The 27,762-nt window shown below is 34.8% G+C and overlaps 1 protein-coding gene across 2 annotated transcripts; it reads right to left on the bottom strand.

Annotated features, from left to right (window-relative positions):
• Positions 1–20,466: 20,466 nt before the first annotated feature.
• Positions 20,467–25,913, bottom strand: LOC106061830 (uncharacterized). 2 transcript variants are annotated; one of them, XM_056036630.1, is made up of 3 exons: positions 25,777–25,913; positions 24,163–24,502; positions 20,467–20,762 (listed from the first exon to the last, which is right to left on the bottom strand). In XM_056036630.1, exons 2-3 carry the CDS (start codon positions 24,497–24,499, stop codon positions 20,752–20,754), a joined length of 348 nt encoding a protein of 115 aa, XP_055892605.1. In that variant the 5' UTR covers positions 24,500–24,502; positions 25,777–25,913; the 3' UTR covers positions 20,467–20,751. The 2 variants fall into 2 exon arrangements, with proteins under 2 accessions (XP_055892605.1, XP_055892606.1); XM_056036631.1 differs by having other exon boundaries at positions 25,767–25,897.
• Positions 25,914–27,762: the final 1,849 nt, after the last annotated feature.

Genomic DNA, 27,762 nt, shown 5'->3' with positions numbered 1-27,762 from the left:
TTATCATTTACACATTTTTTTCATTTTTATCTACTGGTCCTCTATTTGAAATTGATATACAGCTACATATAGCAAAGATACAACATCAGCTTGTCTAGTTCTAAGTCCTATTTTGTAGTTGTAAAATGCTAAAAGAGAGATTATTGATCAAGTGATAATCAAATGAAAAGATAACACAGAAATAACTACTCAGGTAATACTTATAATAGATAGTGCTCCAGGACGGTCAAAAAAAGACTTTTCTGAATCTCATAATACAGCTACTTCAATCTTCATTTTTACAATGTGTTCTTATTGTACTAGGTTTTGTCCAATCAAATTGATTGTCCACTAGTCTCTGTAATGTCTGTCCAATTACTGCTTTGTCTTTATAATGTCTGTCAAATTGTAGCTTTGTCTCTGTAATATTTGTCCAATTGCAGCTTTGTATCTGTAATGTCTGTCAAATAACAGCTTTGTTTCTGTAATGTCTGTATTTATAATGCCACAGTAGTGTGAACTGTCAATAATGGTATATCATCATCTTCAAATGTCAGTGGTTCACAAGCCTTTAACACCATTTTCTCTTTATGTTGGATTCTAAAACCATGTTCCTCTGAACTCTTATTTCTTGTGTTGTTTACAACTTCCTTTTAGCTCTTCATTGATGAGAAAGTGATGGGTCAGAAGATTCTCAACATTTGTCACAAGCACTTGTTTTGGAAAACTTTGAGCTTTATATAATGTTTTCTAATATGCTAAGCCATAAAAGAGGATACTAAACACACATTTACTAAAAGGTTTTGGTTGTTGGCCAGGCATACAATGAACTAGCTTGCTTCCTTTGAAGCAGTATCCATTACTTTTATTCCACTCTCCAGGAAGATGAATTCCTACAGCTCTTCTTTTTTGCCTCCCCTTTTTACAAAACTTATGTTAACTCACTCTGTCTGTCTGGTAAAAAGCTTGTACATGTTTTTTCTCCCATTTTTGGATCATGTTAAAACTTTGCATACTGTAATTATTAATTGAACCTGACAAGACATGAATCAAAAAATAAAAAGTAAACAATTAGTTAATATTTGGTGATTAATTATTTTGTTTGATTTCAAAATAATGGAAATAAATGCTACTTAATGATAGATGTGGATATATGTATATTTATATTTAGATATATTTAGTCCCCTTATTACATTTTGACAAAAAATTGTTCTCCAACTTCCCATTGTCAGATCAGGTTGAATATTTGCATAATCATTCATAGTGGATAACAATACACAAACCAATCCGAAAATTTACCCATTAGTTAATCATTTAGTACTAAATAATTTTTATTTTTCATATAGCAGAATCAGAGCTAAACCCTTTCATTTTCAGATAAATGGTAGTAATTAGCAGTTATTTTCCTATAGATAAGATTTGGTTTTAAAAAGTATTCTTTTTTCTATTCCTTGTTTTTTTTTTAGGATTTTCCTTTTTATTTTGTTAATCTTTATGCTTATTATGTCAGCATACTTTGTCAAATGGTAGTCATGGTGAATAATCTGGTGTCTACAGACTGAGATCATCTTTATCTAGATATTGTGCAAATCATTCCTTACCTTTTTGAAATAATGTCTGTATTATATAAGATAAGGTAATTTTTTAGTGTACCTAGACTGAATAGTAAAAGTGACAGAATTCATCTTTGCCTAACTCCATTGTTGATACTGTCTGACAGTTTATTGGGAGCCCCTGTTACACATAAAGTTGAACATGGATCTTATAAATTTTGTCTAATATTCCATGGGTACTAAAAATCTTCCATGTATACTATCAATTCTTTTTTTCATAGTGAAAAGGAAAAGGTACTGTGCACTTATCCATTCCTTTTATAGTTTAATGATGTGATTTAAGGGGGGGGGAAATGTGGTTAGTAAAGGATGTCATTCAGCCTGATCTTGTGACAATATTGAGTGTTCTGAAGAATAATTCTTTGAAAGAAAATGCTTGTAATTGTCTGCTAAGTTATCCATCTCCAAATTGAAATTTTTTTTATCCACCTATTTAGGAAATATAATCATTTGTGCATTCTTGCAGTAATTAAGATTTTTTTTTCTTTATTTCATATTTTATCAAATATCTCTTTTAGTATTTTGAACAATTCTTGACATTTTACAATCCTTTCCAACTTTGGTGTTTGTTTTTTTCTCACTAGCATTAATTTCTAGATTTTCATCTGCTCATAAATCTTTATTTATTGGATCAGATTGTCAAAAAAAAAAAAAGGTATGGAAATGTCTCCATTGTTTCAGCATTGCTGATTAATTATTCTATTTTTAAATACAAAATTCTTTACTGCTTAATCCTGTAATCTCTCTAATAATCATAGACTCAAGCTGATTTGGTGAAGTTGAAACAAGACGTTTTGTAAAGTAGTTATAAGAAGTAAAGTTGTTTTTTTCAACCCTAACCTATGTAACATATAATTAATGTTTAGATTTAGTAATTGAACATCAAAAATAATAGCACTCTCATCTCATAATTATTATTTTGCAATTTTCAAATACATAATATAAAAAGATCTAGATCAATATATTTAAATGTACATAAGATGAGCTATTTATTGCTTAGATTTTCCATCATTTAGCTAGTTGCTTGGATGTTGTCTCTCCCTTAGAAGTTCTAAAGCTAAGCTTCCTCCTATACCTTTCTGCAGGCAGTAAGTCTTCAGCCACTGGTGGACTTGAAATGGTACATTGAATAAAGGTGTTCGTATCTGTGTGATCCATATTTGTCCTTGTGCCCGTCATCATCTGAATTTAGTTATTCTAGTTTTATACTGCTTTAATATTCATTTTGACACCGTGCTCACTATTTGTTAATTTTTGTATTGAGCTTGTATTAAATGATAATATTTGAAACCGTCCATAGATGGGCTCTCTCGCTATACAACTAATTCAACATATGTATTACACTTGTGTTTGCTGATGAGATGAGATAGCCTTGTATATACTAGCTGAGTGGTGTGACCACAATGTTAATGTCCTTTTTTTTTGTGGAAAAAAAAATCCACATTATATGTATTGCCCAATCAGCTCAAACTTTGTTTTTGTCATAGTATATATATTCAAATAAATAATAAATACATGTCATGGAGTCATTCATTGAACATTATATTGGAAATAATTGTTTTGAACTGATATTAATCAATCATATTTAAAAACAGATGAAGTTGTGTGTTGGATAATGTTCTTATTCCATTTTATGCTAATAATGATGTTGTCCACTGTGGTTTCATTTTCAATTGACACAAGTAGTAACTGAATTCTAGTCTTTAGTCATTGGAAGATAACTTAATTTTTTTTTTCAAAATTGTGGTTATTCCAGTGTTGTTTTCTTTTTGTTCAAATTTGAAGCTCATGAAATTATTTAGTATTTTTCTTTTCATTAAGAGTTCAGTAAAATCAATGAACCATATTAAAGTAGTCTTTTTGCCATGAACATAATACTACAAACCAATGTAAATCAGCCCAATAAACTACACATTTATTCTTACATATTAACTTTTGAAACATTTTTAAATTCACGTATCATTTGAACTGTATAGTAAAATTATATATTATTCCAAATGAAAGTTAGAGATGGTGAAGTTAATTTTTTGACAACAGCTGGTTATTATTTAAATCTGCTAGTTTAGTTTAAAATTTTTGTTTATTTCTTTTGTTGTTTTAAAAGTGCAATGTAAAGAAGTTGTAAATTTATTTTGATCATGCATTATCTTGAAATTTATTTTAAATCTCAAATTATGAGCATAATTTATTCTAGAGTCTAGTAGAAAATATAGAAAATAACTTTACAATTCAAAAAGTTTACATTTTGGATTGTGAGTATTTTTTATTTGGAAACAGAGTTATTGCAGTATAATTCATGAGTTAGTTTGACCTTGTAAGTTGAGACACCCTTGGTCATGCAACTTAGACTAAATAAGTCATTTGTACACACCATACTATTTCTCAGATATTAACTTTTTATGTAGGTAATAATTCACACCCTATCATTGAGCTGATCAACTAATTTAGTCAGCTAATTTCTCCACCTTGCAAAATCTCAGAGCTCCTTAAAATATAGAATAAGTCTAATACATGTAGAGAAAAGGAAGAAAGTTTGTTGCTTTGTCTTCATTCAATATCATCAAAAAGAAATGCTGGTACAATTCAATTTTGCTGATTGCCATTGCTCAACCTGATCATTTACTTTCATTCAAGCCAACCAACCCTAATGCATTTTATTTCAAATGCTGTGATATTTATTTGGTATATACAAATGTCTCTATTTTATTTTATTTTTAAAATGTTGTATTCCTCAGAAAAAAACAAGTCATTTTTACATGAGCTATAACAATGTGTTGGATGTATTTTCATTTGGCATTGCTATACAACAGTATTGAATCAATGATTAAGTGATGTTACATTATTTGTTTACTTTTAAGTTTTGACTAAAGTAGTTTGTATACCACTATGACCTTTAAGAACTAAAATGTTATTTCTTTAAATTTATCTAGAAGTTCATTTTCAATATAAAAATTACTTGATAATTTATTGAATTACTTGATCAAATGAACACACAAATTAAATTTTAAAATAAAAAAAGAAGCTCTGTTTCTGTAAACTTGCTCTCAACTGACCAATAACAAGACCATATTTAGTTTGTCTTGACAGTACATTCAGTAGACATAGGAGAGAAACACTTAGTCTTCTCTAAAATGCAATGCATTTATGTAGGCCAGAATTTTCTTTTTTAAAGGAACATCTGTAATGAATAAAATAAGATCAAAGAATTGAAAACAGAACTTAAAAGCAAAGTATTGAATAAATGGGCATTTTCACATTTTCTCTAGATTTCTGAACTCAAGACTGTTATTCCATTGGTTGTGAAGTAGTTTTTTGTTTAAGCTGCTTCAGTTTGCAGCTTGTTAAAATCCTAACATATTGAGGAGCTTCTGTTGTTTTCTAGTAACTAGGTTGATCATAAATAAATACGGGTAGTTTATTGTATAAAATGCTTATGAATAGATAGCTCAGTAAGTAGGTCACCAACCTATTTAGTAGATAATTTGATTTGTAGTAGTCAGTGGATTAAAAGGGTTTTTTTTTTTTTTTTTTTTACGTTTAAAATGTGTTAAGTAATTTTTAATGTTGATAGTTAGCTGGTTTAGGAGAATATTGAGTCAGCAGTTAATTTTATTAGCAGTTTATAAAATTTTGGTAGAGTGTAAGGACCTCTGGTAAAATTCTATTTAGATTGAACATCTAGTTTATAGCTTAGTATTTATATGACTTAATAGAAGTATATAATATATATGTTAAAAGTTGTCATTTAATCTAAGTACATTATTGCTGTAGCATATCAGTAAGTACATATTTTACAAGACTCTTTATTGATTGGAACAATTTCACTAGAATTTTAAGATAAACATTCTAGACATACTAAATATGATCAAACAATAAGAATGACCTTTTGACAAAAGGTCACAGAAATTGTCTATGTGTGTTTCTTTCATTGCACTCTTGCTTTTTGAAACTGTCTGGAGATAGAGGTCTAGACGAGTTTAGTTGGAAAGAGAGTGCTCACTGCTAAATTATTGCAACTTTGTTGGTGCTGTTCACAACCACTTCTGCTGTATAATCAGTTGATATTAAAATAACTCTACAGTATCACCCACTCTTTGATGAAACACTTGCAGTGAAGAATATGTTTTGAAAGTACAACTGATCTCAAAAAGTCATGACAGGTTCTAACTGAGCTGTGTTTGTGACAATGTTTTTGTGTATGTTTTTGAAATGACAAAAAAACGGAAGAACTTTGACAAAGAAAATGTTTTGACTGGAAGTATTAGCCTTCTCAATCAGCATTATTTTGATGACAGTATTCTCTCTATGTAGGAGTATGTTCTAGTCCCTAGCAGTGCAATGTATAGAGACTTATCTAGGTTGTGATCTTTGATTTGATGTAGTGGATTACATTTTATTCATTCTATTGTTCATTTGAAAGTATTGATTGCTTTTATTAAAGGATTTTTAACTCTTGCATTTTGTGTTGATATCGATTTTGTGTGATCTGGTTAAAACGATTTAAATTTCATGATTTAATTTTCAATTGTTATTTTAAAACAAAAAAGCAAATATTAGGATATAAAGGGTTCCCCTTTCAGACCTTGTGGTCTATAGTGCTGTGGCCTACAGTTAACGAGGGTGTCATGTAGCCAGCACAACGACCAGCCGCCTTTACATTTCTCCAACTAATGTTAGGTACCCATTAGAGCTAGGTGGACTCAGAGGCGCCCGAAGATCCCGAAATTAAAAATCCCAGGATCTGGACCCCGGTTTGGAAGTCAATCGCTTTATCGCTCAACCACCGTTAAAATAACTATGATTAATTAAATCCAAAATTAAATCGCTTTGGGAGAGTTATGTTCTCTTTATTTTTTATTATTAAAGTGTATGTGTACCTACTGTATACTGCAGTGATGCCCAAAATACGGCCCGCGACGTGATTCTATCCGGCCCGCCGAAACGTCGGCTCAAAGTGTAAAAAACCCATTGTCTAAAAAAATAAAGTTAAAAAAATATCTTTCCCTACGTTAGAGTAAATGGATTGGTACCGATGGTAAGCCAATATATTTGTTTTATAAAGAAAGTGTGGCTCCCGTTAAAAAAACATAACATTAAACAGCTTTAGGAAATCAAATAAATAAATAAGGCGGGATTCTTGGTTTGAGACGCGATAGTTAGATTGATAGATTACACCTAGAGTGGAGGATGGATGAGAATAGTTACCTAAAATGAGAAGAAAAGAGTCGGTTGCATGTCTATTTTTTGTTGCCGCTGACGAGTCTACCGACATATCTGATACAGTTTAAAATAAGAAAAGTAGTAGATATTTCGAGCATGCATGGGATCGCCAGTGGCGAAACACTGACAAAAAAGTTTCAACCATCACAGAGAATCTTTTTCCCTGGGAGAAATTAATGGTAGTGACTACTGATAGTGCCACAACTATGGTTGACAGCAATAGCTTTTAGAAGTCAAATGGAACCGAGCCTCTGTGGTCTCGTTGAATTATTCACCAACAAAATCTATGGACCATGTGATGATGATCGTGTTCAGATTGAACAATATTCGTCGTTTCTAAAATCGTTCTGCGGCCAATGTGCCGAATGCCCAGGCAGAGCTACAACTGAAACGGATAGACTTACAAACTAGACATCCTTGCTGGATACAGTTCAAGTGATGCAGACTATTGATTTCTACTCCGTCTTTCTTGCATAACCTTTTCGAAATCTCCGAAAACAAGTGTTATGGATGATCACAATAATTGACTTACTGACTTCATCCTGTGCACTCTCATGGGAGCATAGGGCCAAAAACTCTCCACCGAACTCGGTCCTGAACAGTTTTCTTCATCTGCTCCCAATAATTACAAGTAGTTATTAGTGGGACAAACTTTTTCAGTGATGAATCGTGCGAAACCGATACTACGCAATCGTATTGTCTCTTAGACGAACATCTAGAATTCTAGATTCAGTTCTTCGACTTGGCGTCTCAACTATACAGCCGGATATTTAAAAGTAGTTTAGGATAAACTTCTCATGAATTAATGTAAATTCTAGATTCACGGGTTTCTCATAAAAATTGGTTTATTGTATGATTCCCTTTTTTTTTCTCTTTTTCTTCATGTGGCCCGCGACTCGAGTGTTGGATATTAAAATGGCCTGCCGTCACTGATATACTGGAACGATCCCCATTATAACGCCCCTACCCCTTTAGTTGTCATTAACGAGCAAATGCTTTAGCTTTGCTCTCTACAAGTTAGCCCCCCCCCTTTTTTTTTTCCTTTAAGTACGTAATCTTCAAGGGCGTAGCCAGGATTTTTTTTCGGCTGGAGGGGGGTTGTGGGGGGATTTTTTTTCTCCCCCCCCCCTTGCGAAAAAAAAATTTATATGTATTTATGTGTGTGTGTACATAATCTTTATTATATTCTGACTCTTCATTCTTTCGGAAGACGCTTATTGTGCCCTAGAATAGGTTCTTGCTGGAGTTAGTGGAAAAATTGTAGATTCCCCGCCATTACTAGCAAGGGGGGCTGAAAGCCAACAAAATGCATATTCTGAGGTATCTACACTGCATTTTCTTGCTAGTAAAAAGTTCTATTTCAAAAACCTAATGTGCTATTATTACTGACTTAGACCCTCCCGCGCCGTTCGGAGCATTTGCCGTCAAGTTGTTTCCGTAAACATCTGTCCCTGGTAATGTGTGAAGCCTCTTCCCACCTGCCATGAGACCTCCATGAATGTGTGGCGTCAAGTTGTACTAGGATATCATCGCAACTTATGCGTAATTCATTTTGTCGGAGAACATGTCCCGCAAACCTCATGCGATGCTCTCTCACAATCTTACTAAGTGGTCGACTCCCAGTTCGGCATAGGATTTCCTTTATTTAGACCCAATCTCTATAACTGACTCCTAAAATCTGTCTTAGCCATCTTTGTTGAGCAACATTTAGTGTTTTTCAATTTCGGCAGATGACTATTTACTGCACTTTATTAATGGAGCCCGGCCACTGGTAAAAATGTGTAACCTCTATTGAATACGCTCTTGGAATGAAGTCACTGTAATTTGTTTTAGATTTTATATCGAAAAGTGAAGTTTCATCGTCAAAATCATCTTTTGGGGGTTTTCCACCTCAAAATGCTCTGTAGGGGGATCTTAAACTCAAAACCGTCTGGAGGGGTTTTAAACTTTAAAAAAAAGCCATCTGTAGGAGAGGGCTTTAAACTCAAAACCCCCGATTGGATTGGCTACGCTCAATTTTAGTGAGTAATTTGCTTTTTTTAGCGGCCCCCGTAAGGGGAAAAAGCCGCTATTAGGTTTGTGCAAAATGTCCGTCTGTCCGTCTGTCACACTCAGATCTCGAAAACTAGAAGAGATATGAAAAATATTATTTCATCATTAAATCCGGCTTGAAAAGTTTAGGTGCAACGGCTACTTTTGGTTTTCTAAAAGCAAACCGTTTAATTTATAAAATTAATTATGCAAGCGATTTTTTCATAAAAATACACCAATTCTAAAACAATTACGTAAATGTAAGGGAGGCAATGTTACAATATGCTAACAAAGATTGACAATTTTTGTGTATTTTCAGTATCACTAAGTCAAATATATTTTTAAAATGTACAGGAAATGTTTACAACAAATACAAATAATAGCTAAAGACGTTTTTTCTGGTCAACTAGCTGCTAAAATTAAAAGAAAACATTTCTGTTTGTTTATAAAGGCTAATAATGCACTTTGTATGTAAATATCACGCACATTTTTTTAAATGGACTTTTTATGCAGCGATTTTCGTGCAGTAGCGTAACGTCGCAACATGATCAGGTGCTAAACCAATTCCTTAAACTTTTTTTAAAAATCAGATTTTATTTATTTTTTGTTTAGTGCCCCCATCCGAATAAAAGAAGCTTATTTTTGTGCGTTTTGTCTGTTGGTCGGTCTGTCCGTCACGATTAGATTTAAAAAACTAGAACTCTAAAAGCTATTGAAAATCTGATTTACCCTTTAATGTTCCTCCCATAACATCTCAATAGTTTTAAGTATCTAAAATTGATTGTTCCGGATTTTTTTGTGCAAAACTAATCAACGCCAACAAATGTTTGTTTGCTCTTCTAACTTATATTACATTCAATTTCCATGCTTAAACGTTGCAAAAACACATTATCAATAATATGTTGTTCCGTTTTTTATGTAAATAGCATATTAATGCTAAATCATAATCTCTATACTGACTTATATTTCATTAAGTTCAAAAATGTTCCGGATATTGTTTTATAAAACATGAATTATGCCTAATGATTGTTTGAAATCGCATAAGGCTTTTAAAAAAAGTAATTTACTAGAATTGATTACTGAAAATTACTTTTTAGACATTTAATTTTCTTGTAAAACATAACATATAAGTTTTGTAATCGATAAAGAAAGTTCCGGATTTTGTTTCTTACAAATCGTCGCCAGAAATTTCCGAATTTATTTAAAAATCTACTAACGCCAAATAATTTTTTGAACTCCCTCTTCTAATTAATAAACAAATAATCTTCTCATTTACGAAATAATGTTTTTACGGATTTTTATGAAAAATATTTTAACTCACTACTCTCTTACAGTACATTTAACTTTCTACCTAAAACATTAAAAAATCTAATTATCGTTAATATTATGTTCCGATTTTTAAGGAAAACAGAATCCAAACACCAAAGTAAGGTATGAAAATCTCTCCACGTGGCTGTAGTACATCTAATTTTTATACGAGACCATCCAAAAAATTTAATTAACGGTATTACATTTATCTGAAATTCTCTTTTTCTTTTACTATTTATACAAACATCCGGAACAATCTATTATATAAATTTTTCAATTGTGTTCATACCTAAAAATTATTGCGATGTTTTGAAACGTAAAATAAAGGTTAATCAATTTTTAATAACTTTTAGTTGTTTTTTTTATATCAAGATAACGGACAGACCGACTGACAGACAAAACGCAAAAACAATGTGGCTTTGATCCTTTTTAAATAATATCTATTAGAACTCAGTGCACCAATGTCTATGAACCCTCGTTAAATATCTCGTGTAAATAAAGACATTTTTTTTATGGTACCGGTACTAGCCTATTGTGAGGTAATGGAATTTTTTTTCTTTGACGTCATATGAATGGACTCTTTAAATGTAATGTTAAAAGAACGCACTCGGTGCACCAATGTCTATTAACCCTCGAAAAAATTGCTTGTATTAATGAAAACATATTTTAGTCTAACTAAGCCGTGTGACGTAGTGTTTTTTTTTTTCCTTTGACGTCACATGGAATGAATTCTTTAAATGAAATGCTAAAAGAACGCACTCGGTGCACCAATGTCTATGAACACTCGAGAAATGGCTCGTGTTGATAAAGGTGATTTTTAGTCTAGCTAGGCCTTGTGACGTAGTGTTTTTTTTTCTTTGACGTCATATAAATGGACTCTTTAAATGTAATGTTAAAAGAACGCACTCGGTGCACCAATGTCTATTAACCCTCGAAAAAATTGCTTGTATTAATGAAAACATATTTTAGTCTAACTAAGCCGTGTGACGTAGTGTTTTTTTTTTCCTTTGACGTCACATGGAATGAATTCTTTAAATGAAATGCTAAAAGAACGCACTCGGTGCACCAATGTCTATGAACACTCGAGAAATGGCTCGTGTTGATAAAGGTGATTTTTAGTCTAGCTAGGCCTTGTGACGTAGTGTTTTTTTTTCCTTTGACGTCATATGGAATGAATTCTTTAAATGAAATGCTAAAAGAACGCACTCGGTGCACCAATGTCTATGAACATTCGATAAAAGGCTCGTAATGATGAAGGCGATTTTTATTCTAGCTAGGCCGTGTGACGTAGTGTTTTTTTCCTTTGACGTCATATGGAATGAATTCTTTAAATGAAATGCTTAAAGAACGCACTCGGTGCACCAAAGTCTATAAACACTCGATAAATGGCTCTTATAGATGAAGGCGATTTTTAGTCTAGCTAGGCCGTGTGACGTAGTGTTTTTTTTTCCCTCTGACGTTATATGGAATTAATTCTTCAAATGAAATGAAAAAAGAACTCGGTATAGTAATGTTTATTAAGCCTCGTTATGTGACTCGCGTTTAAAAAAGGAATGATTTCTTTGATTTAGATCTAATCTAGATTTTTTAAACTAGATCTAGATTTTTATTACAGTATATCTAGATCTGGATTTATATTCTAATTAAAATTATTTTAGAGTCTAGATCTAGAGTTTCTAGATCTAGTTTAGACTAAAATAGACTAGATTAAGATGTGGAATTTCAATTTCTAAACTTAAAGTGTAAAAAAAAAGTGTAGATTTTCATTTCCAAACGTTTTGATCAATATTGTAATGTTTTAATATACTAAAACTAATCTACTATTTTTTTATTAAATTTAAATTTAAATTTACGGCAAATGAATCTTTGAAACATTATTACTTTTGACCATCGGATGGCTGCCTGGTCGTGCGGTTTGCGCGCTGGACTGTCGTTCAGATTTATGGATGGCCCAGGGTTCAAACCCTGCCCGCTCCCATCCCCCGTCGTCCTGCGGGAGGTTTGGACTAGGAAGTAATTATCTTCAACTCTGAAGGAACATCCGAAACGTGTAAAACATTTTACATCAAAATTAAATCACCTCTTGAATATTATTTGCGAATATGCAGATCCGACAGGGATCCGACTTCGACGGGGGCCGCCTCTGAGTAATCTTGTAATCTTGTTTATATTGAAGAGGTATTTTTAGCCTCAAACCCCCCTGAGTGGGGTGTTTAAACTCAAAACCCCTTTTGGCAACGCTCATAGCATTTTGAGTGCGTAATTTGCTTTTTTTCTTACACTGAAGATGTATTTTTTAGCTTCAAACCCCCCTGGTGGGGGGGGGTTAAACTCAAACCCCCTTTGGCTACGCTCATAGATATTAGAGTGAGTAATTTGCTTTTATTTATATTGAAGAGGTACTTTTTAGCTTCAAACTCCACTGGAGAGGAGTTTAAATTCTAAACTCCTTTGACAACACTCATAACATTTTGAGCGTATAATTTGCTTTATTTTTATTATTAAAGAGGTATTTTTTTACCTTCAAAACCTGCTGAAGTGGGGTTTAAACTCAAATCTGAGTCAGAACCCATTTAGCTACGCTCATAACATTTTGAGTGTGTAATTAGCTATTTTTATATTGAAGAGGGGGTTTATCGTAAATTTTAGAGGGGGTTTAGAATCAAAATCTTCCTTAACTGTGCATTTGGGGATTTTCGTTTGCATTTTTTTTTTGTTTTGTTTTATAGAAGAGGGGAATTTCACTGCAAAAACCCCAGGTAGGGGGTTTTAAACTCAAACCCCCCTGTTAGGGGCTTTTTAAACTCGAACCCCTCTGGTAGGGGTTTTAAACTCGAAATCCCCCCCCCCTGGTAGGGGTTTTTAAACTCGAACCCCCCTGGTAGGGGTTTTTAAACTCGAACCCCCCTGGTAGGGGTTTTTAAACTCGAACGCCCCTGGTAGGGGGTTTTAAACTCAAAACCCCCTTGGGTGTGCTGGGGCAAGTGATGGTTTAGTATTAAAATCTCACCTAAAATAAAGAAAATCAAAGCAAAAAATCAGTCACTAAATTCCGATTTTAACTGTCCTCTTTATTTTATCATATTTCTATCACATCCCTGTACAAACAAGTCGAAAGATCCCAGTGCTCTAATTACTAGGGATTTATTTGACAGTCATTAGTAAGAAAACTCCTAGCCAGAATACTCCTTGACCGACTTTCCAAATTTCTAAGAAAGCGATATGCTCTCTGAAAGCCAATGTTATGGAGGTAGGTTTATATCGGACATGATTTTCTCTCATTTAGATCTATAATGTTCGAGATAAAACATATTTCCTTCTTAAAATTATCTCTATATATGGGAAAGGACCAATAGCGAACGCTTTTGTGCCAGTTTTTAGTTTAGAATTTATAACTCCGCAATAGTTTAACTTATTAAAAAATAATAACATCTGCAGACTCCTCAGCTATTGGGCTATAAAACAAAATTTGACTCTTTTTTCCATATCAGCTATTAAATTTATAATTCAAGTCAACTTGCGGTAGGGGTCGGACCTAATCAGCGAACGCAATTTTCGCGGGAGTCATAATGAGCGAAAGGCCGTAAAAAATAGCGAAATAGCATGTTAAAATATAGGAAATTATGCTTCAATTAGTTCTATCATCTAACTTCTTCCATGAAGCATTATAACTATTGTCCTCCTTGTGGCATTAGGCCTAAATTTGTTTTCACTTTTCTCGTTCTCCACATCTCCTTTCTCTGCTTGGAACTGATGTCTATATATAGCCTACGAAACTTGCGATCATTTTTTTTTTCTTAAAAGAAAGAAAGAAACTACAAAATTCTATCTCGCCACCTTCCTATAGGCTAGTCCACGTCGTACTACTCTCCATTTCATAAACTCTCGTTACTGCAACTATTTTTTTAGCGGCGCCCGAAAGGGGAAAAGACGCTATTAGTTTTGTGCGTCTGTCCGCCCGTCTAGTTTAGATTTCGTAAACCTGAAAAGATATTGAAAATCCGACATCACAATATTTTAGACCATTCAAAGTTCTGATGCAACGGCTACTTTTCTTTTTCTGAAAGCGAAAAATCTAATTTTTAAAATCAGTTATGCAAGCAGTTTTTTAAGAGAAAAAGCTAATTAGTATGCTTATAATTTAGACCTAATTTAAAACATTTTTTTTGAGGATTCGAATTAGAGATTGAGCCTTTTCAAAACAATTATATCAATTATCTAACATCAGTTAGGCCAGGGGAGGCGCGGTGGCTGAGCGGTAAAGCGCTTGGCTTCCGAACCGGGGAACCCGGGTTCGAACCCCAGTGAAGACTGGGATTTTCAACTTTGGAATCTTTGGACGCCTCTGAGTCCAATGGGTACCTGACATTAGTTGGGGAAAAGTAACGGCGGTTGGTCGTTGTGCTGGCTACATGACACCCTCGTTAACCGTAGGCCACAAAAACAGATGAACTTGACATCATCTGCCCTATAGACCACAAGGTCTGAAAGGGGAACTAGTTAGGCCAGGTTCACATCTAATTTTACATTCACTTTCACCTTTCCTTTGATCTGCGGGACCGTTGGGGCACTACACAAGATCTGTTAACCTTCTTTCTCCATTCTTATCTCTTATTTGTCTTTGATATAATTTCATTCGGATGTTCTTTCTTTCTTCGGGAGCCGATTTTGAGTTTGTGTTTCCACACAAACTGTCTTTTGTAATCTTGTTTTTAAAGAACTTATGTTCAGTGCACTTAATCACCATCAACTCGATCTCCCCCCCCCCCACACACACGCTGATTGACCCAAAGGCATATCCCAAATGCGATGGATTGATGATGTATGGAGACAGATCTACAACAGCTTGCAGGGGCGGACTGGCTATATGGGCAAATGCCCGGTGGGCCGGTACCAAATGGGTCGGTCTGGTAGCGATCATAGAAAAAAAAATCAATGCAGACAACTTTAAAAAAAAGTGACAGCAACAAGACATGTTTTCTTGTTGTTTTTTTTTAATTTTTATTACGATTAATTTTGTTTGAAATTCAACAAGAATATAATTTTAAGAATTACACTATACACTGTACGTATTATCATTTGTAAAACGTTAGACCGTACTTTCTGCTATGCACGAGCGGCATGGCCTTCAACACTACTTTGATGTCTTCGAGACCGTGTTTGGCCTGATCCTTTTGCTGGTCGGCATGGGCCTTTAATGGCACTCCTATTTTTGTTTTGCTCCTTCCCTCACCCGTTTTTTGATGGTTCCATGAAAGTTAACGAAAAAAAAGGAATGGGAGAGGTTAAGCTAGAAAACATTGATATAACGCGGCAAAAGGGGAGACAATTAGCTCTTTAACAAAACACATACACACAGCCGCGAAATTGCAAACCACCCAACTTATTCATAGCTCAATATGGGTATTAAGTTCTACTATATGCGATTTGAAAAGAAAAAGAGGTATTAGTTTACGAGACTAGAGACCCTAAATCAGGTTTCACTTATATTTTAAGAATATGCAGAAAAAAATGCAGATTACAAATATGTAATTTGATTTCCTCGGAGATAAATAGTTTTTAAAATATACGTTTGTAAGTTTCATTTCCTATTACCATATTGTAATAATATAAGTGAGGCAACTCAACGAGGACATAGACGTTTATTTACATAGAGACATGACAAACACAAAGGGCATCTGCCTTGAGTACAGCATCTCCATATTGGCTCTCTACTTGGGCGGAAATCGTTAGTCTCTTATGTCAACATCCGACTTGTCTAGTCACAGACAGTGCGCACCCTCTTTCTGCACTATCCTGAATGGCGGTGCGCATGGCAAAGTCATAACAATATATTATCATTGGAAATACGCCATTTTGGTTTTAAGGCTTAATACTAGACTATCTCCCTTGAATTACTTGCCAAAATTTTTCTGTTGCTGTTTTGTCTTTCTTTTTAGCAGCTATTAGATCTAATATTAAAATTCATTTAAAATGATAGCATAAGAACAAAAAACTCTTTTAGAAAAAAGGTATTGAAAAAAAAAAAAGAAGAAACAACTTCATCAATTTATTATTAACATTTTTTTAGATCTTCATTTCAGTAAATACACTTAAAAATGCATAAGTTGACAGCATAAGAACAAAAATCTCTTTAAAAAAGTTTAATATAGATAAGGGATATAAATATGCTTAAAAACAACATGGTGGTCAGTAAATGTCTCTGGGCATCTAAACTATTACCGAAACTAAGATTCTTGTTGTTAATTTGTAATAACATAGATCTAAAAATAATACACTTAAGGCTTACAAAAAAATATATTATTTAATTAAAACATAAATCTAGATCTCAATCAATTTTATACCGTTGTGATTAACGGCAAACTTATGCTTGAAAATTATTACAATAATTACAATAATTTATATACTATTGTTACGAATCTCCCTATCCGGCTCGCTGCAAATTGCACCAAACGACACCACCAACTTAAAGAACTTGACAACTCTGGGCTTGAAAATAACGTAATAGTTTAATGTCAGTAAATAACAGCCAATACTGTACAATTGGCAGCAAGTAACACAAGACTGTACAAATATCTCTCCGCCGTATCAACTCTTGCACTGGTCTCTCTGTCTCGTCTCGGACTTGTACTGAGCCGTTGTAACGAACTGTAGATCGGGAAGTTGTGACTGACTGGTCTCTGATACCTTCGCTCTTTATATAGGGTCCCTGCTGGCCTTCTCGAACCGGACAGAACGCCGCTCGACGTTTCTAGGTGGTCAGATGACTACAACTCTCGTGACGCTCCTGAGCTCTGTTCACGTCGGCGATCCTTCCCGAACTGTCCTGTTGACACTCGACTCGGCTGACAGTCGTAACTCGTCACGGTTGACCGCTAGTCTAGCGCTGGCCTGGGGCGATTTGCGTCGGCTGACTACACACACACCACTACCCCCATCTGTGCCACCACCAGATTTATAACACTATTATATAGCGCTGTCACATCCGATATTTAATGAAAGGAGATTTAGAATCATTTATATTTTAAATAATATATTCATATACAAATCGCGTTTTTGAGAATGTACTAGGACGAAGCAAGAGCTTTTCACATTTAGAAGTACCTCTCTAACCGTTCTGCTTTCTCTTATCTTTTAAAGGAATATATATAGTTCGTCCATCGTAGTTCGATTATGACCACTTTGTCATCCAGGGGGCCGAGGGCCTTGCACTGGGGTTTTATGTCTCCTCTTGTGGCTGGTGAGACCTATGTAAGCCCGGAATGTTCGGCTGCACATTGGGCTGGTTATTCCAGCTGGAGCTAGTTTCATTGGCCTTGCTTTTCTTCTCTGGCGTTTTTTCTTCTGCCAGCTTTGTTCTCTTTTCCTCAGCAACCTGTGCGCCGGTTTTCACAGCGCGACGTCATGATGCTCTGTCATGTGCCTCTGTCTCCCAGGTGGATGGGTCTATGCTGAACGCCTTCAGAGAAGCTTTGAGGATGTCCCTGAAGCGTTTTCTTTGACCACCTTAATAGCGCTTTCCTTCGCTTAGTTAGCCATACAAGTCGTTTAGGGATGCGGTGGTCTTCCATTCTGCATACGTGTCCTGCCGATCGCAGCTGGGACTGCATCAGGGTGTATGGATGCTTTGCAGACCCGCTCTTTGAAGGACTTCAGTATCTGGCATTTTGTCTTGCCATTTGACATTCAGTATTTTTCACACACATGTCACGTGGAAGTGATTCAGTTTCTTTGCATGTTAACTGTACACTATCCATGTTTCTGAGGCATAGAGCAATGTAGAGTAGGATGACGGCTCGATAGACCCCTAGCGTTGTATTTGTGGTGATACCACTTTAAAGGAATGGGTTGTCAGGCAGGAAAACCAATGATTTAGCATATTTTAAGTCACAGATCAACATGCATGACTAGATTGACACGTGAAATGCGTAGGACCTAATTATTATTTTTTTTTTTGAAGAAACGTCTGTAATCTATAAGTAATACCAAAAAGTTTGAAACTCATTAAGGCTGCTATAGTAGTGTTTATAGTTTTCAGACTACATACATGTAGATTTATAAATAGAATACATTATGTAAGCCTACGAAAGCATACATCCAGTTTTTGATGCGTTATCAAACTTTATATATTTTGAATAGAATTAGGCTTACACCTATGATAAAACACATGGGCGTAGCCGAGAGGGGTGGAATCCAAACCATCACTGGCCTCAGATCTCATTGTCTGAAAGGGAAACTTTACTTACTGCCCCAGTGCAGCCAACTTAAGCAAACAAGAGTCACCAAATTTCATGAGCGTAGCCAAAAGTGGTTTTGTGGTTTCCCCCTCTCCCCCTTTTCCAATATAAAACCTAAGCATTTTACCATTTTCTACCAGTCGCTGGACTCCAGTGAATAGAAAATTTAGTTTTTGATTTTTTTAGCGGAAGAGTAGCAGGCTAATTGCACTGTAGATACCTCAGAATATGCATTTTTTAAAGCTTAAAATAACGGAAATAATGCTCGGATCCGGGGCTTCGTCCCGGACCCCACTAAGGGAGCTTACGTCGCTCCCCCAGACTTTCTGGCTGTAGCTGTCCCTTGGCGGTGTGTACTACCTTTCACTAATTATAGGAATAGAGTATTCTAGAGTAGAAAAAACGTTTAAAAGAAAGAAAGATAAGAATGTAATGAAGATTAATTACATATACACACACTAATATATATATATATATATATATATATATATATATATATATATATATATATATATATATTGCGGAGGTGGTTTAACCCTCCCCCCCCCCACCGAAAATATATGACATGCCATTTGTGGGCCGGTTTATATGGTAATGCCCGGGCCGATTTTGATACCCAGTCCGCCCCTTGACAGCTTGGGTTTCGGGCATGGAGACGAAAGGCTCAGGAGAGATCTTGTAATTTTATACATGTATATTATATGGTAACTCTTATATTTATTACTAAATATATAATTCGCGTTTTTTCCGATCCTGAAATCGAATGTTTTCTCATGGAAAAATCTTGGAAATCTCCTGAAATCCTAATCTCAGAATGGTGGGGGAACCCTCTGAAAATGCACTTCTTTTAAACATTTATACACATATTAATATCATTAATTAGTAACAAGAGGTTAACCAGCCAGTTTAAAAAAAGGAGGACGGCAAAACAGAGGTTCCCCCCCCCCCGTATAAGCGCTGTTAAGATCAACTGAAGCGTCATTTCACCCTCACTGGCATAGAGGAAAGTAACTGCCAGCATATGACCTATGAGAGAGTGTTGGAGCGCTGCGAGTCAAACATTTTAGACGGAAAGAAAATGCGGGAAAATATGCTGGTCGCAACTGGTCGTAGTCATGTGAAACACGTAGTGATGCACTCATCCTTAATCTTCGAAATCGAAGACATTGGGTTAAGGTTAAAAATAGGCCTATTATTTTAATATTTCAGTTTACAAACAATAACAATAGTTAAGACAAAAAGAAAAACAGATTAAATCAGTAACTAAATTATTATAAATGGCTTTTTAAGCTTATAATAGGGGTTTCGCTGAATAGGTTTTCAGTTAAAAAGGTCATTTTGAGCGAACACCCCATAATATTTTTTTTCAACGGAATGAATAGCCTTAGCTATTCTAGCTAACTATTTCCTCATCAATTTAGAAGCATAATAGGCATTTTTTTTTTCGGCCGATGTCCATTGGTGCTTTAAAATCGCCTTAAGTTCGGACCTATTCTCGTTTATCCGGAAACGTTTTGAGAATGAAATTTCCATACATGTCAACTTTGACCTTCAGCTATGCTTTATTGTATGAGGGAAAACGAAAGTGAATATGTGGGAAATGTAGAAAAATGGAGTCTTTGTAATACCATTTTATTAGTTCTGCAGTTACTTTTGAAATAAATAAGAATGGCTAAAAAATTAAGGGGAGGTGTTCGATTTATATGCCATTTCGCTGATGGGCCTTATTTCTGATCGTTCAAATTCTGTATCAGCGTTTATAACACGAGTCATTTCTCTTGATCTAAACTCCAAGGATAATATTACCGAAATTATTATTAGGTCTACAAAATAATTTAAATTTTTTTTCATAGCTGATAGCTGTAACAATTTACTGATGTTGTTTGTTCGACAAAATAAATTTCCTTGGTTTACTTCCGAGACCATTCGCCACTTCATTTAGTTTTCGAAAATAACCGTATCTAAACGTTCCCAAATATTGTCCACAGTAGGAAGCGGCGGCTCTGTATATAGTCTATATATATATACAGAGATTTTATGTCTATAAAATATAGGCCTAATAAAACGCAACAAACGAATAAGATGATCTATTTGTTTATTAAAAAGTGAGATATTAAAAAGTGTGAAATATTAATAACAAAACAATAATTGCAATGGATTAGAGAAACAAGATAAACATTTCATTTCATCCTTTATTGACACTCTCAGATTGTGCTTCACTTTTTTGTTGGGACTGTGAGAAAGACCTTCACATCTAAACTAGTACTTTAAAATAGGCCCAGGTACAGGTTTATACCGTCTTTTTGTCTGTATTTCATACCACGTTTAAATTATAGGTCTACATCTTATTGCGTCATTTCCTTTTAATAGCTACCTGCAACACAGGAAACAGAAAGTAAATAATAATTATCGTGTTACATTCTCTCTCTCTCTCTCTCTCTCTCTCTCTCTCTCTCATTAATAATAATTTAGACGGGGCAGCCCCACCTGTTGTCGTCTGTCATGCTTTTTTGTTTTGTTTACAAAGGTTATATCAAGTCACTCTGTTTGTCTGTCTGTCTGTCTGGTAAAACGTTTGTACACGTTATTTCTCCGAAACCCAATCTCGGATCAAGCTGAAAGTTTGCACAATTATTTCTTTTACCTGACAACACAAGACTCAATTAAAAAAATAATTGATACAATTACACTTTATATAAGTTTTGTTTTTTAAATAAAGCATTTTAAAAATGTTTTTCTTGTTTAAAACAAATGGTAAAATTCAAGCGGTGTTAATATTGTGTAAACATTTTTTTTAACTGATTCCGCTTTCAAACAGTTCACGTAGACTTTGAAGATTTGTCGATAAAGCTAAATTGTGGCTAAATTTTATCCACAAAATTACATCTATATTTAGTGCAGCAGTACTGCTCATTGATGGAAAGAATGCCAGTGCGCCCCAAGTGCACTCGAAGTATTTTCTGTCATTGACGAATTCCTCCAGAAGTGCACGGAAAGAAGCAGGAACACGCTCCTTCCACTAAAATACGCACGCAACTTTGTAAGACCCCAGGAGTTGGTTAGAAGAAATGATCGAGTCAACAAAAAAAGAAACGGACAATTTGACAACGTAAAAGTTTGTTGAACTTACGCTACTAATGAAAGAATGAACGCCATGTGGTGCAGTGAAAAATGTACCGTTAAATTTTGAAGCACTAAAAGGACTCCGATTTAGACAACGAAAATTTCGTAAATCTTTGAGAAAAAATGTGTAACATTATCTTGCAGGAACCGAAATTTGATATTACTCCACGTAGTATTGTGTTAGTGTAACAGCCTCGAATGATGAAGGTGTCGGGGACTGCCGGTTCATCATTGACACAGCTGAGCTGGAGATAAGAACCAATTTTTTATTGAAATATTTTTTTTACCATTAAAAAATGCACTATTTTAATGACGTATAGACATATATTCTGTCGAAAGCACCATTGCTCGGCAATGTCATTGCAAAGCCTTTTTTATATCTCATAATCAACACGCTTCCCGCTTTCTCTTCGCAAATATTGTCAGCTCGCACGGTGAGAATTATTAATCAATAATTAGTGTGAATTAATATTTATTATTATTTATTATTGAGGAGCTCTGCTGCCAAGTGTTTTCCTTCGTTCTGTGCTTCAGAAATGCATTCTCATCCTCCTGGCGTCTACAACACACTTTTTCTTATGGTAAGAAGAGCGAATGTCAATAAAGATTATTAAAGATTAAAATAAAATTCCAACGATGAAGGAGCCAGCATTGGTTAATATTGTATAAAGTATCTACGTCTTGTCTTAGACATTTTTTTTTGTGTCACGCAAAGTCTTCAACAGTCGGGCAAAATTCGACCGCTCTGAAAGTCGAGAAGAAATGCGTTATCAGAAATGTTTTCAAATGTCTTCTTTAAAAAATTGTAAGACACTTCTTTATATCTTCCATATTATTAGCTCAAAAGCTCTGACACACACAAATGTAACATGTTATTACTTACCTTGGTTTTAGAACTACACATATATTCTCACGATCAACCGCTCAGAGGTTAAATTTACCAAAAATATTTTTTATTCGTAATTTCTGTATGAAGTCATGAATAACTATTTTAGTATGACAATCTTTTGTAAGGAAGTATCGTCTGTAACCTTTAATATAAGATTATATCTAGATTGGCGTGTATTATATTATAGATCTATAGAAAAAATCCGACAAATTCTCAATGTAAAAACGAGAGCCTATTAAACTATAGATCTAAACCTTTTTTTTTAGCGGCCCCATAAAGGGGAAAAGCCGCTATTAGGTTTGTGCAAAATGTCCGTCTGTCACACTGAGATCTCGAAAACTAGAAGAGAAATAAAAAAAAATATTATTTCACCATGCAATGCGGCTTGAAAAGTTTAGGTGCAACGAGGTGGCGTAGCTAGGGTGGGGGAGGAGGGGGGAGAGTTTAAAGATCCCCGGGCCCCCGCTTGAGGGGGGCCCCAAATGACTGTCCGAATTTTGTTTTTAAATATATTAAATATTACGACACTGTCATGTAATCTTGTTTTTCACGTTGCTTTACAAGCTAATGACCCTGTTGAGTATTAACACCTTCCATGCGGGGTTACTCTTAATTTCAAGGAGTAACTTCCATAGCGCTGACTAGTGCCGTGTTACTCTCAGGAAATAACTTGGTATAAAGGTTAATTTATTTCATCATCCTTATTATTGAAGTAGAAACCTGATAAGGAGACCATGAACGTGTCGAAGAAAAGTTTCACTATTCAGATGATTCCTACAAAGATACAGCAGTCGAAGATGAGAGAAGTAGTGCTGAAGAGACTCCATAGGAGTAGTTTAATTATTTTAGCCAACTCTTTTATAACTCATCTACTGTTCAGCGAATTATAATCTAAAATCAGTTTTGTTATTATTAAAACATTGACTATTGCCTATTGATCAATTGTCATGAACATAGCGCATTGTATCCAGCACTGTGAATACATCAGATTTAACGCGATTATTTTTATTTTTGGTGCCCCTCTGCGTGTGGCACCATGCACTCTAAGGGTGGAGCCCGGGGCATCGCGCTCCCTTGCACCCCCACTCACTACGCCTCTGATCTGTCATGTAATTAATTTTGTAATATATCTAGACCAACAACAATAAATCTGCGATTAGAAATATTACATGTAATTTATGCATTTACATTACCATCCTAGACATAATAAATCTGTGCGATTAGAAATATTTTTACTAATTGTTATTGTTTAGCTTTTATCTTTCTCAATGCGCTATGACCCTTTCGCTTGTTTGGACCAGTTGTGAAAAGGGGAAGGGAAAAAGGGGGTTTCTTTGTAAAAGTTTATATGATCGTTGTTTTTTTTTAAATGCATACAAAAATGTTTCACTTTTAGGGCTTGAGTGTTCAAGGGGATTAATTCAATTTATACCACCACTTCTGTCATGTACTATTTCTTTCCCTTGTTCAAGATACCAAACAAAATAATTAATTACCAAAAAATTAATTAATAATATTTTTTTTTATTGATTCTTGTATTGTCAAGTAAAAAAAATAATTATGCAACATTTCAGTTTAATCCGAGGTTGGTAAATGATGTGTACAAACTTTTTACTAGACAGACCGACAGAGTGAGTTTGTTTTGTAAGCTTTGTAAAAATGATTGTATTCAACTATTGTAATGAACACCATTAAAACGCAATAGTTCAGTAATGAGGGAACAAAATGATGGGTTGTAGCTCAAAATTCGCGTTTAACTCACCATAGCCTCCAAAACTTCCAAGGCCTCCAAATCCACCTAGACCGCCAAATCCACCTAGACCGCCAAAGCCACCTAGACCTCCAAAGCCACCCAGACCGCCAAAGCCTCCTAGAGGTCCAAATAATCCTAGACCTCCAAATCCTCCTAGGCCGCCAAAGCCTCCAAGACCTCCAAAGCCTCCAAAACCCCCTAACCCTCCCCCAAAGCTTCCAAAGCCTCCATAATTAAATCCATATCCACTTAAAGGTGTGTAGCTGCTGTATCCATACATGAAGCCGGCTTGTGAACTGACTGCCAGCATGGCAAGAGTTAAAAGTACTGAGACGGCCTTCTTCATCTTCTGAAAATAAAAAACTTTTCATCTTTTAACTAAGTCTACACACTATTTTCTTCATCAATAGCCTAATTTTTTTTCTATTCCTACTATAAAGTCACACCTTCGTCATAGTAAAAAAAAAAGTCAAAATGTTACAAATGAAAATGTTTAAATCTGACATCGCTAGCACGTTTCATTATCGGATTATTATCATATCAAACTAACATTTTGCACCCGTTCTGAGTGTCAGCAAATTTTATAGAAATTTGAGGAAAAAAACTCTTCATTAATTATTTAAAAAATTATCAACAGGTTAAATATAATAAGACTCTATGTTAATAACAACAAAAAATATATTTTTCTTATTACTATCATATAATTAATGGAACTCATGCATATGGCAGACCCCTGCAAAAGTAAAACTCGAGCTCATCATATTATTAGAACATTAAGTATAAGTCTGAATATGTAGTTTCTTCTTTTGGAGATTCAAATATATAGAGCCAGGTTGCTTCGAATAGGTCCACATAAGGAGATTCAAATATATAGAGCCAGGTTGCTTCGAATAGGTCCACATAAGGAGATTCAAATATATAGTGCCATGTTGCTTCGAATAGGTCCACATATGGAGATTCAAATATATAGTGCCATGTTGCTTCGAATAGGTCCACATAAGGAGATTCAAATATATAGTGCCAGGTTGCTTCGAATAGGTCCACATATGGAGATTCAAATATATAGTGCCAGGTTGCTTCGAATAGGTCCACATATGGAGATTCAAATATATAGTGCCAGGTTGCTTCGAATAGGTCCACATAAGGAGATTCAAATATATAGTGCCAGGTTGCTTCGAATAGGTCCACATATGGAGATTCAAATATATAGTGCCAGGTTGCTTCGAATAGGTCCACATATGGAGATTCAAATATATAGTGCCAGGTTGCTTCGAATAGGTCCACATATGGAGATTCAAATATATAGTGCCATGTTGCTTCGAATAGGTCCACATAAGGAGATTCAAATATATAGTGCCAGGTTGCTTCGAATAGGTCCACATATGGAGATTCAAATATATAGTGCCAGGTTGCTTCGAATAGGTCCACATACTAATTTGTTTTGTTTTGTTTTAAAAACGTATACATAATTATTTTAGTTTGATATGTATTTCGGATATTAGAATACTTTTATTACATCATAATTATTTGCATTATAGTTCCCCAAAAATTAACTACGCTAGATGTTGTGCATAATTAAAAGAAAAAGATAATTAGACGAAAAGATGTTTTACTTTTAGTTACCTTTCTTGTTGATTGGTTCACTACTTATTAATAACCGATTTATTTATGGATAAAATGATTGAAGTCTGTTTCTTACACTCATATATATCTCGCTGAGATGGCTCTAGGGTGAAATAGGCGTTCATTAATGACCTCCCTTATCATTTAAAATTAGCCTTTGGGACAAATGGAAATTGATTTTCCCGAGCTATTACACTTTATGTCCTAAGGATTAGCAGCTGTAATTACTTTCATCTAACGGAAACAGACGCGGTGATCAGATGTTTAAGTGGTCAGTTCAGTTGACAGCCCTATAGAACTAGGATAGCTACAATTAGGACTACAAAGACTTAGCACGTCTCAGTGAAAGGAAGCTTTTCTGTCAGCAGAACGTCCCACTTTGTGATTGATTTAGGATGTTGTGTTTGTTTGTCCCATGACATATTAAACTAGATTAGTTTGTCTTCATTTTTGTTGGGTTCGATTAAGTCGTGGGACTACCTTTACAAAAAAAACGTCTTCGTACGATGTGACCTAGCCCACTGTGTGAGGAACATGAACTGTTTGTACGATGTGACCTAGCCCACTGTGTGAGGAACATGAACTGTTTGTACGATGTGACCTAGTCCACTGTGTGAGGAACATGAACTGTTTGTACGATGTGACATAGCCCACTGTGTGAGGAACATGAACTGTTTGTACATGTGACATAGCCCACTGTGTGAGGAACATGAACTGTTTGTACGATGTGACCTAGCCCACTCTGTGAGGAACATGAACTGTTTGTACGATGTGACCTAGCCCACTGTGTGAGGAACATGAACTGTTTGTACGATGTGACCTAGCCCACTGTGTGAGGAACATGAACTGTTTGTACGATGTGACCTAGCCCACTGTGTGAGGAACATGAACTGTTTGTACGATGTGACATAGCCCACTGTGTGAGGAACATGAACTGTTTGTACGATGTGACCTAGCCCGCTGTGTGTGGAACATGAACTGTTTGTACGATGTGACATAGCCCACTGTGTGAGGAACATGAACTGTTTGTATGATGTGACCTAGCCCACTCTGTGAGGAACATGAACTGTTTGTTTTTTCGTTTCTTGCTGCAAACATCAATGAATAGTTCGAGCAACGTTCGTATTGTTTACTATAGTACTTCAGCACTTACAACAGTACTTCAGCACTTACAACAGTACTTCAGCACTTACTACTTAATACAGAAAACTGTTGACAATTTTTTTGCAAGAAATTGAGTACATTCAGATTTAGTGTGTCAGATTTATCAAAAACTGTAAAGTGTGTCAGATTTATCAAAAACTGTAAAGTGTCAGATTTATCAAAAACTGTAAAGTGTGTCAGATTTATCAAAAACTGTAAAGTGTGTCAGATTTATCAAAAACTGTAAAGTGTGTCAGATTTATCAAAAACTGTAAAGTGTGTCAGATTTATCAAAAACTGTAAAGTGTGTCAGATTTATCAAAAACTGTAAAGTGTCAGATTTATCAAAAACTGTAAAGTGTGTCAGATTTATCAAAAACTGTAAAGTGTGTCAGATTTATCAAAAACTGTAAAGTGTGTCAGATTTATCAAAAACTGTAAAGTGTCAGATTTATCAAAAACTGTAAAGTGTCAGATTTATCAAAAACTGTAAAGTGTGTCAGATTTATCAAAAACTGTAAAGTGTGTCAGATTTATCAAAAACTGTAAAGTGTGTCAGATTTATCAAAAACTGTAAAGTGTGTCAGATTTATCAAAAACTGTAAAGTGTGTCAGATTTATCAAAAACTGCAAAGTGTGTCAGATTTATCAAAAACTGTAAAGTGTGTCAGATTTATCAAAAACAGTAAAGTGTGTCAGATTTATCAAAAACTGTAAAGTGGGTCAGATTTATCAAAAACTGTTAAGTGTGTCAGATTTTATCAAAACTGTAAAGTGTGTCAGATTTATTTATTTATATTTTTGGGGGGTTGGGGGGTGAATGAGGCTGAGTAAAAAAAAATG

The sequence above is a fragment of the Biomphalaria glabrata genome, chromosome 7, assembly GCF_947242115.1.
Source record: "Biomphalaria glabrata chromosome 7, xgBioGlab47.1, whole genome shotgun sequence".
In the NCBI taxonomy this organism is placed as follows: domain Eukaryota; kingdom Metazoa; phylum Mollusca; class Gastropoda; family Planorbidae; genus Biomphalaria; species Biomphalaria glabrata.
Note: the sequence above shows the minus strand (reverse complement) of the source record. Positions and strands in the feature narration are given on the sequence as shown.